This window comes from Meriones unguiculatus, chromosome 14, assembly GCF_030254825.1.
Source record: "Meriones unguiculatus strain TT.TT164.6M chromosome 14, Bangor_MerUng_6.1, whole genome shotgun sequence".
NCBI classification, from domain to species: domain Eukaryota; kingdom Metazoa; phylum Chordata; class Mammalia; order Rodentia; family Muridae; genus Meriones; species Meriones unguiculatus.
Genome location: NC_083361.1, coordinates 18,706,666 through 18,723,261, shown reverse-complemented (window position 1 = coordinate 18,723,261; position 16,596 = coordinate 18,706,666). Strand labels below are relative to the sequence as shown.

Genomic DNA, 16,596 nt, shown 5'->3' with positions numbered 1-16,596 from the left:
CTCCTTTTTATGAGGACACCAATCCTATCAGAGTAGAGCCATGACCTTAAGTCCTCATTGAGCCTTAACTAAGGCCCTATCTCCAAATGCCTTCACAAAGGGGGTTGGCACATGGCCATGTGAATCTGGTCCGGGAGGGCACACACCCCAACCACACGCACTGTGCATGCATCCATCACTGGCATTGCTGTCGCTGCCACCACAGCTCTTCATGACACCTCTGTTTCCGCCCCTCCTACTTTATACGGGAGCTAAGAATGTGGCAGGTTGGCTTGGTTTCCTCATAGAAAGAGCTCCTCCCCCACGCCTTTCCTGTGGTGCTGAGGATCTAACCAAGGGCCTTATGCATGCTCGGCGAAGCGTTCAGCTGCCAACCTACACCCCCAGCCCCTGTTTATTTTGAGATGGGGGGTCTCACTAGATAACCCAGAATGGCCTCAAATTTGTGAGCTTCCTACCTCGGCCTTCTGAACCCTGACAGTACAGGCATACTTACAGCACTACGCCCAGCCAAAGGGAATTCTTGAAAAGTTCAACGCAAACAGAACTTGATGTGTTACAGATATGTTCTTGTTAGGAATAGTCAGGCTCCGTGATAGAGGAAATCTGCTCTCATGAATCCTGGATTTCATAACCGTGAAGTCTGTGTTGTTTCCAAGAACCTGAGAAGCTGTAGCAGCGGCAAGGAGCTGGCCTGGGAACTGAGGGAAGAGGGCCAGAGTTTTAGCTCTGCTGTGTGACCTCCAATATGTCAAGCCCCTCTCTGGGCTCAGTTCCTTAGTTACAAATAGAAGAGGTTAGACTAGCTCTGAAGTTCTCATTTTTCAATTCACACAGACTCTACCCATTCATTCATTCATTCATGCATTCATTCACCAAGCACTATCTGCTCTACGACCCACTTGGAGGAGCTAGGGATACAGTGGGGAGTGAGGCAGATGTCATTCCTGCTTTTAGGAAACTTGCATTTCTGTGGAAAGAGAGATAAATGAGGTGTGTTAGTTACTTTTCTGTTGCTGTAATGAAACAACATGGCCAAGACAACTTATGAAAGAAAACATTCAGTTGGGCTTACAGGTCCAGTGGGTTAGGCCATGGCAATGGAGCAAAGACACAGTGGCAGGAACAGCTGAGAGTTCTACCACCTGAGGCCAAGAATTCAAACATAGGCGCTTATGGGGGCCATTCTTATTCAAACTGCCACTTAAGAGGAGTGTGCTTGGAGCTGGTCCAGAAAGGGAGAGAGTGGGATAAGTTAAGGGTAGAGACACAGATTAGGATACATCTTCCTAGTCCTGATGGTGACAGGCAGGGGAAGTCGATGGCATTCCTCTATATACAGACAGATGCCATTGAAAGGCTTCAGGCAGTGATCTGACCCAATTTCCAATTTCCAAAGTTCCGTCTGATAGCTGGGTACAGACTATAATCCACACAGAGAACAAGAGCAGGGGAAGGAGAGAGTTATACCAGCAACCAGACAAACCATCACATTCTGTCTCTTCTCCAGCTCCACTGTGTAAGCAGCCACAGCACCGTAGGCACCTTTCCTTGCCCAGTAAACTTCCTTTATCAGCAACCGCATAGACTTACGTGTCTCGTGCAGTTCTTTATTTAGCAGGATCTTAGTCTTAGCTATCACGTGACTGTGATGTGAGGTTGAACCTTTGAACTTTCAACTTGCAATAAGCAGATCAAAGACAAGTCCTCTACTGTCCTAGAGATTTCAGTCTGGTGTTCAACCACCTAGTACTTTCTGGAGGTTTCTGGTTCTCAGAGGCTCCCCAAGTCCCCGAGGACTGTTTTGTTAGCCTTTGACCATAGCAAACTGCTCTGTCTCCCAGGGCTGCAAGTCATCCTATACATCAATGAAGACGAATACAACCCCTTCCTGGTGTCCTCCACTGGAGCCAAGGTGCTTATCCATCAGCAGAATGAGTACCCCTTCATCGAAGACGTGGGGACCGAGATTGAGACAGCGATGTCCACCTCCATAGGAATGCACCTGGTAAGAAGATATTCATTGGCTTGTGTTTAGAGAAATGGCACATTCTTACTTGAACGATGGCTAAGGAGGTGCAGCTGATGGAAAAGCATATCATTTTCCAAGGGAGCAGGAATCTGTGCTTTCCAAAGGCTACCCCTGTGGTCATCCCAGGAGTCACATTCAAGTTTCTGTTTGCATCTTCTATGTGGATTAGCAAGCATAGGATGCCATCTAGGGAAAGAACCTAGGGAAATGCCCTTGTTAAAAAACAAAACAAAGCACCAGTGTTTATGGAAGCAAAGCATCAGACGATAGCTGTCAGTTTGTCAGTCATGTAAAGAGAGCAGATAACATCCGTCTAGGATGCCTACAGACACCGGGGGGGGGGGGGGAGACAGTCACAACCATGTAAAGGCCAATATAAAGTCCCGGGGTTTTCAAAGGTCTGTTTATTCTGTCCAGCAATTTCACTTCATCTACTAAGACCCCTTTCTACCCTCAAGCCTTTGATCTTCTGTAACCTAAGTGGGTACTGGAACCCACACGCTTAGCAAAAGGAGCATGCATGGACCCTCGACACCAACCAACATGGCTTACTCTTCCACTCTTAGTCTTTGCCATTCTGACAAGAAGGTGTTATATACACTGTAGTTTTACTTACATTAGTCCGTAGTGGAGAATTTTTTTTTTTTTTTTTTTTACCTGTGAGTGGTTGGGAAAACTAGACAATCTCTTTACGAACTATTGCTTATGGCTTTGTATCTGTGCCTAATGTCTCACTGTAAAATCCCAGTCCCTGAACCTCACAAACTTAGTCTCCAGAACAGTGGTGGCCATCAGACCTCTATTCTCTAAACTAGGATCTCTGAAAGATGCACCAAGGACCAAACTTTTGTGATGATCACAAGAGTCAGTAATATCAGGAAATGTGGCTTGGAAATTTAAGTGATTCTCAGCCCGGGGTTATGAGGTGATGCGATGGGCATTTGAAGCTTGATTGACCCTCCATCATTTATTTGTTTAACAGTTATTTTCTGAGTACTTCATCAGCGCTAAACACAGAGAAGTCCAGATAAGAGAAATCAATAGTGAGAAATTATAATCATCATGCTCTCTGAAGGAGAAACGAGGATGACCACGGTGGTTTATGTCTGTAACTCTGGTACTTAGGAAGCCAAAGCTGAAAAGTTCCAAGCGTTTGGGGGCTACATAAAAAGATATTGCCTCAAAAAAAAAAAAAAAAACAAGGGACAGGTGGTAGGAGAGCTTCACAAGATCACACCACGGGTGAATTGGTCAGTTTTCTGGTCAAACACCTAAAATTGGATTGTCTGTAGAGACTTTTGTTTGGCTTGTAACTTGAGGCTGGGAAGTCCAGTATGGTGGTATTCGTTGGTAAAGAGTCTTTGTGCTGCACTGGATTAGGAAAGACGGCACAGAGCGAGCACCCTAGCTCAGGTTACTCTCCCTCTTCTTATAAAGCCACTTATGTCATTATAGGGACCCACCTTCATGCTCTTACAGCCTAATGGTCTCCAAAGAGCCCACCCCCAAATATTATTAACATGTAGGTTTGGCGATTACATTTCTAACACCTGAATTTTGAAGGGATACATTTGAACCACAGGATTGGCATACTGACTCAGGGAAGGTGAGGTTCAGGGCATGCTACTCTGAGGAAGTGTGATTTAAAGGTCACTGGTAAAGACTGTGAAGTAGAATGGTGGTTGTACACGGGACATCTGTTGCTTCAATGTGTAGAGGAGGAACCATGTCTGGTGACACAGATGCTCACAGATGCCTATCACTTAGGACCTGTGTTCCAAGAGACAGGTACTATGTACAGCTTGGGCTATACGAATGCTGATTTCCCAAAGAGACATAAACACCTTGAGTCTTCAGCATGTTCAGATGGGGAAGTGGAAAACCTGGGGTACCACTAATTTCTCTGTTCACCAAAAAGCAGAAAGAACCCAGGAGACCACAGAGGACATTTCCACCCAGCATTTCCCATACTGTTTTCTTTGCACCCTGAAAAGGGACTTGGGCTTTTTAACTCCTTACCTTATCTTTTCACCTCTCTTTGCCTCCTGCCTCTCATCGTGTCTGCAAATGGTTAAGAGTCAAGAGCTAAGAGAGCTTGCAAAAGTTCAAAAGCAAATGGACTCCACCTCTGGGTCTCTGTGTTGAGCTTTGAAAAACACACTGTATTAGTAAGCAAACATTCTCTATTCCAGTGGTGGGTAAATAAGGATCTGGTTGAGTTTTCTGCTACACCTGTAGAAAATCAAAGCCACCCAGCAGGGTCAGGCAGACAGAGGCATGATTGATGACCATGCAGAACAACAACAACGAAAAGACGAGGATTACCAAGAGGTCAGCAGGGAGTCACTAAGAATAAATCCAAACAAGCGAGACTTCCTTCCTTTTTCCTTTTTCACGTTTATTTGTTTGCTTACTTATTATTTATCATTGATAGGTGTGGTAAGCTGATAGACTTAAAATTTTTCTCATTTGTATGACTTAGCATGGCCTAGGCCCTAAATATCAAAAGATGAACCTTTAAGTGGGGAAGACAAAAATCAACACACCTGGGCTGGAAGGCAGCTTGCTAGTGAAGCATTTCCCTAGTGTGCACAATGTTCTGGGTTCTAGCAACACTCACACACATACACACACAGAGGGAGACAGAGAGAGACAGAGACTAATATATTGTTGATAGATTGATCAGTCAACATGTATCTGCAACATGGTGATTATATCTGAGAAACCTGGACCCTCTCTGTCTCCTACCCAGTCTCAGATCTTAGAACATAACATATCCATAATTTCTGAGTAGGTGAGTAGGTGAAAGGATGGATGCATGAGTGGATAGACAGAGAGCGGCTACTGGAGAAGCCTCCTAAATGATGAGTTTTTGGAGAATAAGTTCCTGGCAAATGATTTCAGGAAGAGTTGGTCCAAACAGAGAGCAGAACAATTATAATAGGGTCGTGGGTAGGATGTTAAGACATATATAGTAAAGCTCTTTTAACCTTGAAAGCTGGACAAAGTGACACCTCTAATTCTGGCATTCAGGAGGCTGCAACAGAAAGATCGGGAGTTTGAGGCCAGCCTGGTCTACATAGTGAGACTTTGTTTTTAAAAAGATCACTTTGGCTAAAGTCTAAGCATATGCCGGAGACAGCACATTAACAGTGATTCCAGAGAGAAACTGTAAGGACCTTCAATAGGAGCAGGGCTGTGAAGGTGAGCAGGAGTGAGGTGTAGAGATAGTTCGTAGGGGATAGATGTAGAGTAGTAGTTTGACAACTGGTGCTAGTAGGAAAAGCCAGGGGAAGCCACGTGAACATTTGGGTCCTAGCTGGGCTGTGCGGTGGGTCAAAGTCAGACTCAGAATTAAAGAGTCAAGTAGGAAAGGTGGAGAAAATTCAAGGCCTGCCCAGCTTGTTGTGTCTTGTGCGCAAAAGCCAAATGAAATTGAGATGTTTAGTAATGGGCCTGGAGAGATGGCTCAGTGGTTAAGAGCAGGTTGAACTTCCAGGGGACCCAGATTTAATCCCCAGCAAGCCACATGGCAGCTCACAACTGTCTGTAACGGTTCCAGGGGATCTGATACCCTCACACAGACACACATGCAGGCGGAACACCAGTAACACATAAATAAAACTAAATAAACTATTTAAAATGTCCAGTAAGTAAACGCTTTGAAACTGGAGCTCAGAAGAAAGTTTGGGAGTTGGAGGGAGCGGCACAGAAACTAGAGTAGAACAGGTTGGGTGGTGAATAGGAGCTGAGGAAGTGAGCAGGGATGGCCCATTCACTCATGAGGTGGAGGGCTGAGTTATGGAGCAGAGAGATTACTCCGCCGTGTTGCAAACCCACAGCAATATTCCTTTGCCTTCAGCTGCGCCCACACATTCTCTTCACGAGGACATGTATCTCAGGGATTTAGGATTGACAGGGTCTGGCTCTGCACTTCAGCTGCCTCCTCTCCACACCGCAGTAACCTCACCTGCGTAAGGGGGTGGTGACAAAAACGCTGCTTTGTGGCTGTTGACAAATGCTCAGAAAAGGGCACTGGCATCCCTGTACATGTTTCCAGAAAAAGGATGTGGCCAAGTGTGATAATGGATGTGTGCAACCCCAGCACACAGAAGGCGGAAGCAGTCACAGATTTGGTGCCTGCCAGGATAGAGATGGAGATCTGTCTCAGGGGTGGCAGAAATGTTGAGGAAGGCTGATCTTCTCTTTTTAATAACCCTTTCTTTTCTGAGATAAATACACACAGATGATATGTGTCTACATTACTATATACTAATACACCGTTGTAGCATGTATATGAAGACTACTAAATATATATAAAATATAATATAATATATATAATATACTACTTGCTGTATGTGTTGAAATGTCTTTCTTAGTTTGTGCTTTCCTCTGGGTTTCTTACAGTATTTTATTTATATATATATGTATTTTATTTTTTTACGATTTATTCACTTTATATCCAGATCGTAGCCCCTCCCGGTCCAACCCTCCCTCTCTCTACCACCCTCTCTCTCTCCTAGTCCGCTGAAAGGTGGAGTCCAGTCTTCCCTTACTATCTGACCCTTGTCTGTAAAGTCCCATCAGGACTGCCTGGATCCTCTTCCTCTGTGGGTTGGCAAGGTCACCCAGCCTGGGGAAGTGATCAAAGAGCAGGCAACCAAGTTCAGCCCCTGCTCCCCTTACTAGGGTACCCCCATGGAGACTGAGCTGCCCATGGGCTACATCTGAGCAGGAGGTCTACGTCCTCTCCCTGCATGGTCCTTGGTTGATGCATCAGTTTCTGTAGGCACCCCTGGGCCCATATTTGTTGGCTTTGTTGGTCTCCTTGTGGAGCTCCTGTCTCCTCCAGGTCCTCTATCCCTCCACTCTTCCATAAGACTCCCTGTGTTCTTCCCAAACTTTGGCTGTGAGTCTCTTACAGTATTTTTCAATGAAAACCGCTAAGTGTTGCACAGTCACAGCCTTTGCTTTCCTCTTTTGTCAGTATGTTTATTGAGGATTTCCTCACCTTGATATCAGATACTGAAGCGATTTGTCTTCTAGTTACTTTACCGCTTCACTTAATACTTTCACCAGTTTGATTTATTTTCTGTAGGATGTAGTTCTTAATGTCTTAGATTTATTATTTTGAGCAACTTGTTTTGACTATTAATTAGGAATATATGTTGTTTTGCAACACACACACAAAAACCGTTATAATATATCACAAAATACAAAGAAAAGAGTTAAACCACCTGTTTCAGTTACTTTTCTCATTTGTGACAAACAAACAAACAAACAAACAAACAAATAAATAAATAAATAACGGAAAGACAAAAGCAATTTAAAGAAGGAAAGATTTAATTGGGCTTCCCAGTTTGAGGATATGGTCCACGGCAGCAGCAGGAGTGCGAGGCCCAGAGTGTGCACAGAGTCAGGAAGCAGAGAGACATGAATGCTGGCGCTCAGCTTGCCTTTTATTTGTTTCCTTCATTCGGTCTGGGACTCCAGGCTCCAGGATGGTGTCACACACATCAAGGTGGGTTTCCCCGCTTCAGCTAACCCTCCTTAGAAACACCTTCGCAGACATACACAGAGGTGTGGGTGTGTTCCAGGTGATTCTAAATGCAACCAGGCTGATAGCCAGAATGAACCGTCTTGCCACCCATAGTCCCGTGTAGGGGAAGGCCCTGCGAGTCTCTTTTCCAATTTTTGAATTTGTTAATTTTACTACTAAAATGAAACCTTCCCGAGTATACTCCCCTGTAACTTGCTTTTATTGTCTCAAAATTCAAAATATATCACCAGCATTGCTCCGTGGCACTAGCTGATCCTCCAGCTTCAATGACCACATACAATTTTGTTTTTATAAGTGTAGGCATGATCATGATATTCTAAGTTCCTATGGTATACAGTTGCTTTTTGGTATTGGAAGTAAATTGTTTCTAAAGACTCTCCACTGATACCAACATCCATGGCTGCTCGAGTTCCTTACAGACAATGGCACCGTATTTGCATACATTTCCCTAGATGCCTTAAATCATGTCTATATAACTCATAATACACAATACCTTACAAATACTTTGTAGATCATTCAAGATCTACAGATGTTGTTACAGATGTGTTGTCTTAGCTGCAGTCTCTACTGCATGGCCACAGGTAAAGTGGGGAAAGGGGGAAAGAGGGGTTTAATCTCATCCTTTAGTTGGTACCACATCATGCAGGGAAGTCTCACACAGGGCAGGCAGGATCGTGGAGGTGTGAGCTAATGCAGCAGTCATGGAGGGGTGCTGCTTTCTGGGGTTTTCTCATGGCTTGCTCAGCCTGCTTTCTGAAGCACTAGGACCTCTGTCCCAGGGGTGACAACATACAGAATGGGCTAGATCCTCCCACATCAATCACCAATCAGTGAAACGCACCACAGACTTGCCTTTAGGCCAGTCTCATGGGGCACGCTCTCGATCAATTTTTCCTCTTCCCAGATATATCTCTCGCCCTGTCAGGTTGACATAAAACTAGCCAGCACATGAATTTTTCCAAACATTTTCTATTCGTCATTGGTCGAATCCTTTGATGGTCAATCCTTTGATAGAATGAGGCAGCATTTTCATAGAGTCTACACACCCTCTAGAGATGAATGCTATGTAAATATTATGTACCTAATTATGCCGTACTGCTTAGAGAATAACAAAAGAAGTGGCAGCATGTGCAATAGAGATACAGCTTTGTTATTTTACTTTTAGATGTTAATTTTGTTTAGGTATGTGTGTGTGCATGCACAGGTGACCATGGAGGCCAGAGGATGTCAGATCCCTTGGAGCTAGAGTTACAGGCTTTTGTGAACTGCCCAATGTAGGTGTTCGGGTCTGAACAGTATGAGCTCTTAATCACTGACCTCTCTCTCCAGCCCCAAGATAGTTTTAAAACATATTTTCACCACACAATTGGTTGAAATTAGAGATGCAGTGGGCCAACTATAAATGTTACTGATCTATCCATCTGACTATCGTCTATAATCACTTATCTATCATCTATCAATCTATTACCTACCTATCTATCTACCTATCTATCTATCTATCTATCTATCTATCTATCTATCTATCTATCTATCATTATTTATCATATATCTGTCTGGCTATCTATTTGTTGTACTGGTGTTGCACTCAGGACCTTGAGTACACTAGGCAAGTTCTCTATCCATAAGCTACATCCCCATGTCTTTGTTACTATCATCATCATTAAATTTATTTTGAGACAAGCTCTCACTATGTAGGCCAGCCCAGCCTTGAACCCACCTCCCTCCTGCCTCCGTCTGCTAAGTACCTGGGATACGGGCAGTACCATACCCAGACCAGTTGTGTACAAGTTCTTCATAATAAAAGGCCACCTGCTGCTCTAGTATGGCCTGTCTGTTGGATTGACGTGAATCGAGAGGGAGGTAAACCGAGGCCAGTGAAGGAATGCTTTGAAGGCTAGCTGATGCGCTTAGTCTTGAATCACCAGGCAGTGAGGACACTGATGGGATGGAGCCTGTAATTTGGATGGGTGAGTGGGAGGTGGGTAGATACGTAGGAAGAGAAAGTGGGGACAGAAGAACAAACGGGTCACTGCAATAATCCCAGTGAGGGACAGTTTCGATCGGATCAGATGGGGAGTAAGAATGACGAGGACTCGGCTGGTTTGAAGATGCCTCTGCATCTCCTGATGACTGAATACAGTGAAGAAGTTTCTAGGAGGCAGCGTGGGTTTCTAGCTTGAACAGCTGGACAGACTAGAATGTCATTAGCTAAGACGAGGAGGTTTCACGCAGGCGGGGGAGATCCTGAGCTCAGATCTAGACAGTATCCCTGAGCCGTTGCTCTTTATGTGCCATCTTCAAAACCGGCGGCTTTGAACAACCACCTAGTATTAGGTCAGCCCGTGTGGCAGACAGCGCGCTGGGTTCACCTGGGAAGTTTCCCTGACCCGGACTGGATTGCGTTGACCTCAACCACCATTGCTGGTGGCATGTAAGGTCAGGTGCTAGCTCTGCTGGGCCACCCTGTGTCTCCTCCCTGTGGCCTCTCCTCTCCAGGTGACTGGCTGGGACATGTTCACATGGTGGCTCAGGCTCCAAGGTCAGCAAGAGAAGGCTAGTTCCAATGTACAAGCACTTTTCAAGTATCTGCTTGTATCAGGCTTGTTCGTAACCATCGGCCAAAGTGTGAGTCATGTGACCTACCCAGATCCAGCCGGTGGAAAGCAAACTTCATATGTCTTTATGAGACTGACTTGGCTTTTTTTTTTTTTTTTTTTCAAACTCCCACAGACACAGACGGGGTATGCTTAAGATATTTGTGAACCTCCTAGGCAGAGATTACGAGTGGTCAATTAGGTCCCAGCAGACAAAGTACCTGGGAAAGGCAACCTAAGGATAAAAGGGTTTATTTTGGCCGGAGGTCAGCTTTGGGGACACCAGTCCCTTGTGCGGCTGTCCTGAGAGAGGATGAGTCATTTTTAGACTGTGCACATACTCTAATAATTAAAGCTGACCTTTGTGGCGAAGTTCTGTGCTAAATACTTTCTTAGCCTTAGGTTCAATGAGTGCTCACAACGGTAAGCAGGAGCAGAGAATGAAGAGGAGGGGCTCTGGGCTTGGAACCGTGGCTCGCTCTCTATTCTGAGACATTGAGCTTTTCCCTGGCAAAAACCCAAGTGTTACATTTTTAAAGGGAGGGAAAAAAAATCTCAGATCAAATACATTTCCCGTCACAGAACAGGGCTCGGTGCCAGCACAAAAACCCTTCTTCAGAGTGAAAATAAGTAAATAAACAACTCTGTTTACAACAGAGAGTTCTGAGAGCCAGGGAAGCTAAGCCCTGAATCACCCGGTAGGAGGACACACACCTGCAGTTCTAGCACATGAGGGGCCAGAGCGGAAGGATTACCAGTTTTAGGCAGTCCTAGGGCTGGCTGCATAGTGAGACCTTGTCCCCAAAGTAAAAAGAAAAAGGAGAGGGGCACAGGGGACAGAAAGGCAGGAGTTCCCTGTTTACAATCCCCACTTCTCTAGCTGAGAGTTCAGAACCGGAGGTGATGTGGTGAGGTGATGTGGTGCGCTACCACACCAGGGCAGGCTTGCTGCCCTCCCTCCCCAGTAGCCTGCGTGCTGCATTGTGAGGAAGGTACTCTCCTCATCCTCAGAGAGGAGGGGGATTAAGCAAGACCAAAGGTGATTTTGTTAGATGAGCTGACGTGGTTCCTTGGCTCCCAGCTTGAGGATACAGCCCATCCTGGTGAGGCAGGTGGGGCAGAAGGAGGAGGCAAGTCAAATAATTCCATCTGAGGTTGCATAGCTACTGAGCTGGCCACTGCAGCGTGTTTGGGGGTCATTGGCCATGAGCCGCAATGTGCTTGCTATAGCAGGGACCCCTTAGGAGGGCTCAGGATCCTACCACCTTGATGTATGGTTGGATAAGATGGCCACAGCCAGGGCTGGGTCCTGGATTCTGCTTTTGTTGAGCAGTCCGGGGTACCATTTCAGACACATCCTCCGGGACTAGATGAAGTGAGGACATCTCTTCTACAACGGGAAAATGTATCGTCCCCCAGAAGTCTCACCTTGAAATGGACACAGTGGAAACACTGCAGAGTTGCTCTGGCTGAGCTAGCAGACCGGTCTGCCTGCTGCCCAGCCCTCTGGAGTGGCCCTGAGACAGTTTTGACCCAGGCAGCTGGAGACACAGTTCTACCTCATGCAGCCCGAGTTCTCTTCAGAGACCTTTACTTGGGTGAAGCCAGCAGCTTAACTTCCACCATGGAAAAGGATCTCAGGAGCAGTCAGCAGGAATCAGGATTGGAGGTGTGCAGGGCTGGAAGGCATTCTGACAAAGTTCTTTCAGCTGAGTCTCTGGAGAAAAGACCTCCACCTCTCAGGAATGAGTGAGGAAAAAGCCCCAAACCACCCAGGGCTCCTATGGGAATCAGCATCATTGAGAATAAAGATCACTGTGTCCTGAGGCATCACTTAGATTCTGTGACTTCGGTGCTCTCTGAGGACTCGTGGACTGCCAGAGTCCCGGCCACCTTTGCTGACCTCACTCAGCTCACCTAAATACACAGACCTTCTTTCCTGGATGCCAGACAGCATTCTGGCTGCAGCAGGCAAGTGGAGCCTGTGGCAGACGGGCTCCATGGACATGTCAGCCGGATCTGGGCCCCCAAATTCGTAGGGAGCTTGCAGCTTGGAACAGACCAGAAGGTGACAAGTAGCGGAGGTGTCCTTGGGGAGAGCTACTGCTCTCTGTATCTTATTCCCCAGCCCAGTCTTGGCAGACACTATAATCTCTAAATGGATTTGCCGTTCAGCTTTAAGCTCATTGATTCCGCACTGACTGGAAACCAGCTCATTTGTTAGGAGTACATTAGTGAAAAGAACAGATTGCAGAACAACGTCTGTCGTCTGTCTGCCTGTCTGTCTGTCCACTGGGGTGAAGCAGCCGCTTTCCATCGCTTGCTTGTGTTGTTGCAGCGTTTCGAAGGGAGCACAGCCAATTGCCCTTCAGGAACTGGCAGTTAATTGAGGGGGACTAATGGGTCAGCAGATGAATTACAAAACAAACAGAGAGGAAGAGGAGCCTACCAACATGTCGCTGGTCTGTTTCTACCTGTGGGGGGCCTCCGAGGTTTTTGTTTTGCCCCACCATCATTCTTTCTCTTAGAAACAAGCCACTCTGTGCCTCTTCAGCCCTGACCTCCGACCGTATGTGCGTAGGTGTGTGGGTGCCCATATGCCTTCTCACACACCGGCAGACTACAACCCCTCACTCTAGGCCGGCTACAATGCCTGCTTAGCTTTTGCTCCTCCTCAGAGATGTTCTCCTTCTCCGTCCCTATTTTGTTGTTCTTGTTCATTTGTTTTGTTTGATTGTTTGTTTGTTTGTTTTCCTTCCTTGTTGTATCTGCATTGCTTATTTGCTTTGAGGCAACTAAAGTGGAGGCAAACTTGAATGAACTGTGGAAGGCGGATGGACGAGGGCTTTGAACCTTGAATGGCAAGGCTGGCCCTCCTTTTATGACCGGGCTACTATTTCATTTTCCTTGATCCTTCTAAGGAAGTCAACATCCAGAACCTGAAGGCGGGGAATTAGGCCCCGATGAAGGGACAGGCAGCTCAGGAGGCTCACAGCCCCCACACTTCTTTCTAACCTTCCGGTTATGTCTTATAGTCCCATCAGGACTCCTATCCCTCCCCGCCCCCACCCCACTCCACCCAGCAGATAAACAGATGGCTCCTTACCATTCAGAGAGCTGAATCTAGGTTTCTCAGCAGGCACTGGAGGTGGTTTGTTTCCAGAGATCTCTCTCCCAGCCCCCTGTGCTGGGAATTGAACTCATAAAAGCCAGATAAAAGCTCTACCACTAAGCTACAATCCTAGCCCCAGAGATTCCTCTCTTTTGCCATGTTTCAGGCACAATGTCCCCCCCCCCCCCCGCCACCACCACCACCTCAATCTTTGCTGCTTCTTCTGCCTCGTATTCATTCCCCAGCTCTCCGCTAGGGCAGCTCCTTTTTATCATTTTTATATTGAGTCAACATAACAAAGGTGTCTTGTGAAGCCATGTAGGGAAAGCTGGTGACACAGTCCTGGTCCTGGTCTCAATAGGTCGCTGTGAAAAAAAAAACAAAACAAAACAAACAAACAAAAAAAAAACACCCTGAGCAGAAACAGTTAGTGGAAGAAAAGGCTTATTTGGCTCATGACTTTAAGTTATAGTCTATTATTTCAAAGAAATGATAGGACCTGGACACTGATCACATCACATCCAGTCAAGAGCAGAGAAAAAATGGGCCCACCTATGCTGTCAGCTTGCTGCTCAGCCATCTCTGTCTGCTCTTATGCTGTCTAAGGGCCTAAACTGGGAAATGGGACCATCTGTATTCAGGATAAATTTTCCCACTTCAAGCAGTAACCAAGACTCTACCTCCCCACACTTAAACCCACACACTCACCTTATAAAGACAATTACTCGGGTGAGCTCTCTTCCATGGTAATGTTAAGTTGTGGCAAGATGGTATTTAAGACTCTTGTGCAGGCCCACATCTGAGGGGACAAACAGACCCTTCTTTAAATGACTAAGTAGCACATTTTACAGTGTTTCTGGAGCCTGGACAGGTAAGGCATTATGGGATATCAGGGATCAGGCTCTAGATGTCTAATCATTAAAGTATCTGAACTTTGCTCTTAATTTGGGCCTTTATCTCTACCAAAGGGCCTTATCAGAGGTGCCTTTCTAATCAGTCTGGAAGACTGAATGTCTCCTCCTCCTGAGTCTTTCTACCGAGAGTCCTTGTGCATTACTCAAAATTATCTCATTTAAAAAATCCGTGTGTTTGTGTGCATACACACTGATGTACATGCCACAGGACATATGTAGAGGTCAAAGAGAACCTCAGGGGGTTGTTACACCGCGGGCTAGCTGGACCACCAACTTCCAGGGAGCCCTCTGTCTGCATCCCCCTTCCCAGTCAGGGAGCTAGGATTACAGACACGGGAGCAACTGTGTCGAGCTATGTGGTTTCTAAACTCGGGTCTTCACACATATGTGCCAAGGGCTTTACCCGCTATGCCATCTCCCGAGCCCCACTTCATTGATTAGTAAGCTAGAGGCAAGGTGTCTTACTGGCCATGCAGCAGTAGACCCTTCTAGAATATACGCTCAAGGAAAGCAGGGCACCTGTCAACTTTTCTCAGCGTCTACAATGGCGCCAGGCACCTACCAGGTAATTAATAAACTTAGGTGAGCGACTAAGTGATTACTTTGTGTAAGAGGGACACTCCCATCTGGGTCCCTATGAAAGCACAGATGACTGTATGCTGTTTTACTTGTAGACAGAATCCTTCAAGCTGAGCGAACCTTACAGCCAGTGCACGGAGGATGGCAGTGATGTGCCCATCACCAACATCTACAACGCTGCTTACTCCCTCCAGGTATGGCATGGCAGAGGCCCTCATCGCTGGGTTGCAGCCTGAATCCGAAAGATGAAGTTGTATCTAGGCTGAGGTGTGCCCTAAGACCAGGAACTAGGGTGAGGATAGCTGGGATTGGTCCAAAGACCTAAAGTACAAATGATGCCAGCTGATTCCAGTCTTCTTCGGTCCTCTGTAACCAGAGCTTACTTGACTCACTGAGGTCTGTGTGGAACACAATGTACAAGGCAGACAGGTCTACTTGCTAAATGGAGCTTGTCAAAGGATAGACAGGAGGGAAACCTTTAGCAGGAGACTCTGCCTGAGGGGTCAAAAGTTTGGCTTCCATGTATATCTGTGCCCCAGGACTTGGGTGGGTTGTATCCCCTTGACAGTCACAGAGCTGTGCTGGGTCGGGGTGAGCTCGTTAGCAGCTCCTGGACCACTCCAAGCTGCACACTGATTGCTCCAGTGAGAATGGCATTAAAAACTCAGGAAAGGACACAAGAAAATCCATACTCCTAGCTTCTCTTGGGGAGAAAACAAACAACAAGCAAAACGAAGTGATCTGGGATCTGAGAGCCCATATCCTGGCAGGATAAGCCACGGAAAGAGCCACCACATTAAACAAGCTATAGATTGACTATTATCCACAGATCTGGCCCCCGCCATAGCATATACCATCACTGGCCTTACAAACATTGCAGTTTCCAACCCTTAAGTGCAATGAGTGTTGCAGCTGTTACAACTACTCCCACAGGCTGGAACTCTGAATTCGGCCTCCTATTAGGATGCTAGAAAGCCCACAGGTATCATCTTGGCAGAATCGAAACACCAAGGGGGGAGGAAGGAGGACAGACAGGTGGCTCAGACAGTAGGCCACTTGCCTCAGAAAGGATGGGTGCATGAGTTCAGATTCTCAGAATCCACACGAAAAGGCAGGTGTGTGCCTAGCAATGGCAAGGTGGGACATAGAGACAGGTGGGTCCCTAGAAGCTCACCAGCAGCTAACATGGCCTGTATGGCAAATAAAGCTCCAGGCCTTTTTCTGTCACTTGAATGCCAACACCAAGGTAAACGGGGAAACTAAGGCAACTACTAATCCACAGGGTCCCAACAGTCCAATACTCAGTTCCGAGTCTCCCACGTGGGTCTTTCAGGATTATGACCACGATACCCAGGAAGATTCTACTACAGGGTAGCAGCTTCACAGCAGACTCAAAGCTCAGTGTTTTTTGGTTTTGTGGGTTTTGTGTTGTTGATGTTGTTTCTTTGGTTTGTTTTGTTTTTCCTTTGCTTTTTCTGAGACAGGGTCTTATTTTATAGCCCAAGATGACCTTGAACTTACTAAGTAGCTCAGGCTGGCTCTCCAAGTTGCTATGCTCCTGCCGCTGTTTTCTGAGGGCTGGGATTATAGGCGTGCAACGCCACAACTGGCCCAGATATCAGTTTTGATATCTGTCTCCCGTGTGCCCTCAGGCGAACCTCTCAGATCTCTGCTGTGTCTTTTTTCCTCCTTGAGTCAAGTACAATACTACTCCAGGAGACTGTGGTGAGCGTAGGATACATGAACGCATGAAGCTATTTTTCCTCCGTAGCTTAGCGTTACCCAGGGCATCGTTTTATGATGGT

The 16,596-nt window shown here is 46.4% G+C and overlaps 1 protein-coding gene across 1 annotated transcript in view; it reads left to right on the top strand.

Annotated features, from left to right (window-relative positions):
• Nucleotides 1-16,596, top strand: part of Scnn1g (sodium channel epithelial 1 subunit gamma) — a 31,874-nt gene that overhangs the window by 9,142 nt on the left and 6,136 nt on the right. The window contains exons 6-7 of the mRNA XM_021640643.2: nt 1,845-2,008; nt 14,887-14,985. Of these exons, the coding sequence (XP_021496318.1) occupies nt 1,845-2,008; nt 14,887-14,985 (263 nt within the window). The remainder of the gene's footprint in view (nt 1-1,844; nt 2,009-14,886; nt 14,986-16,596) is intronic.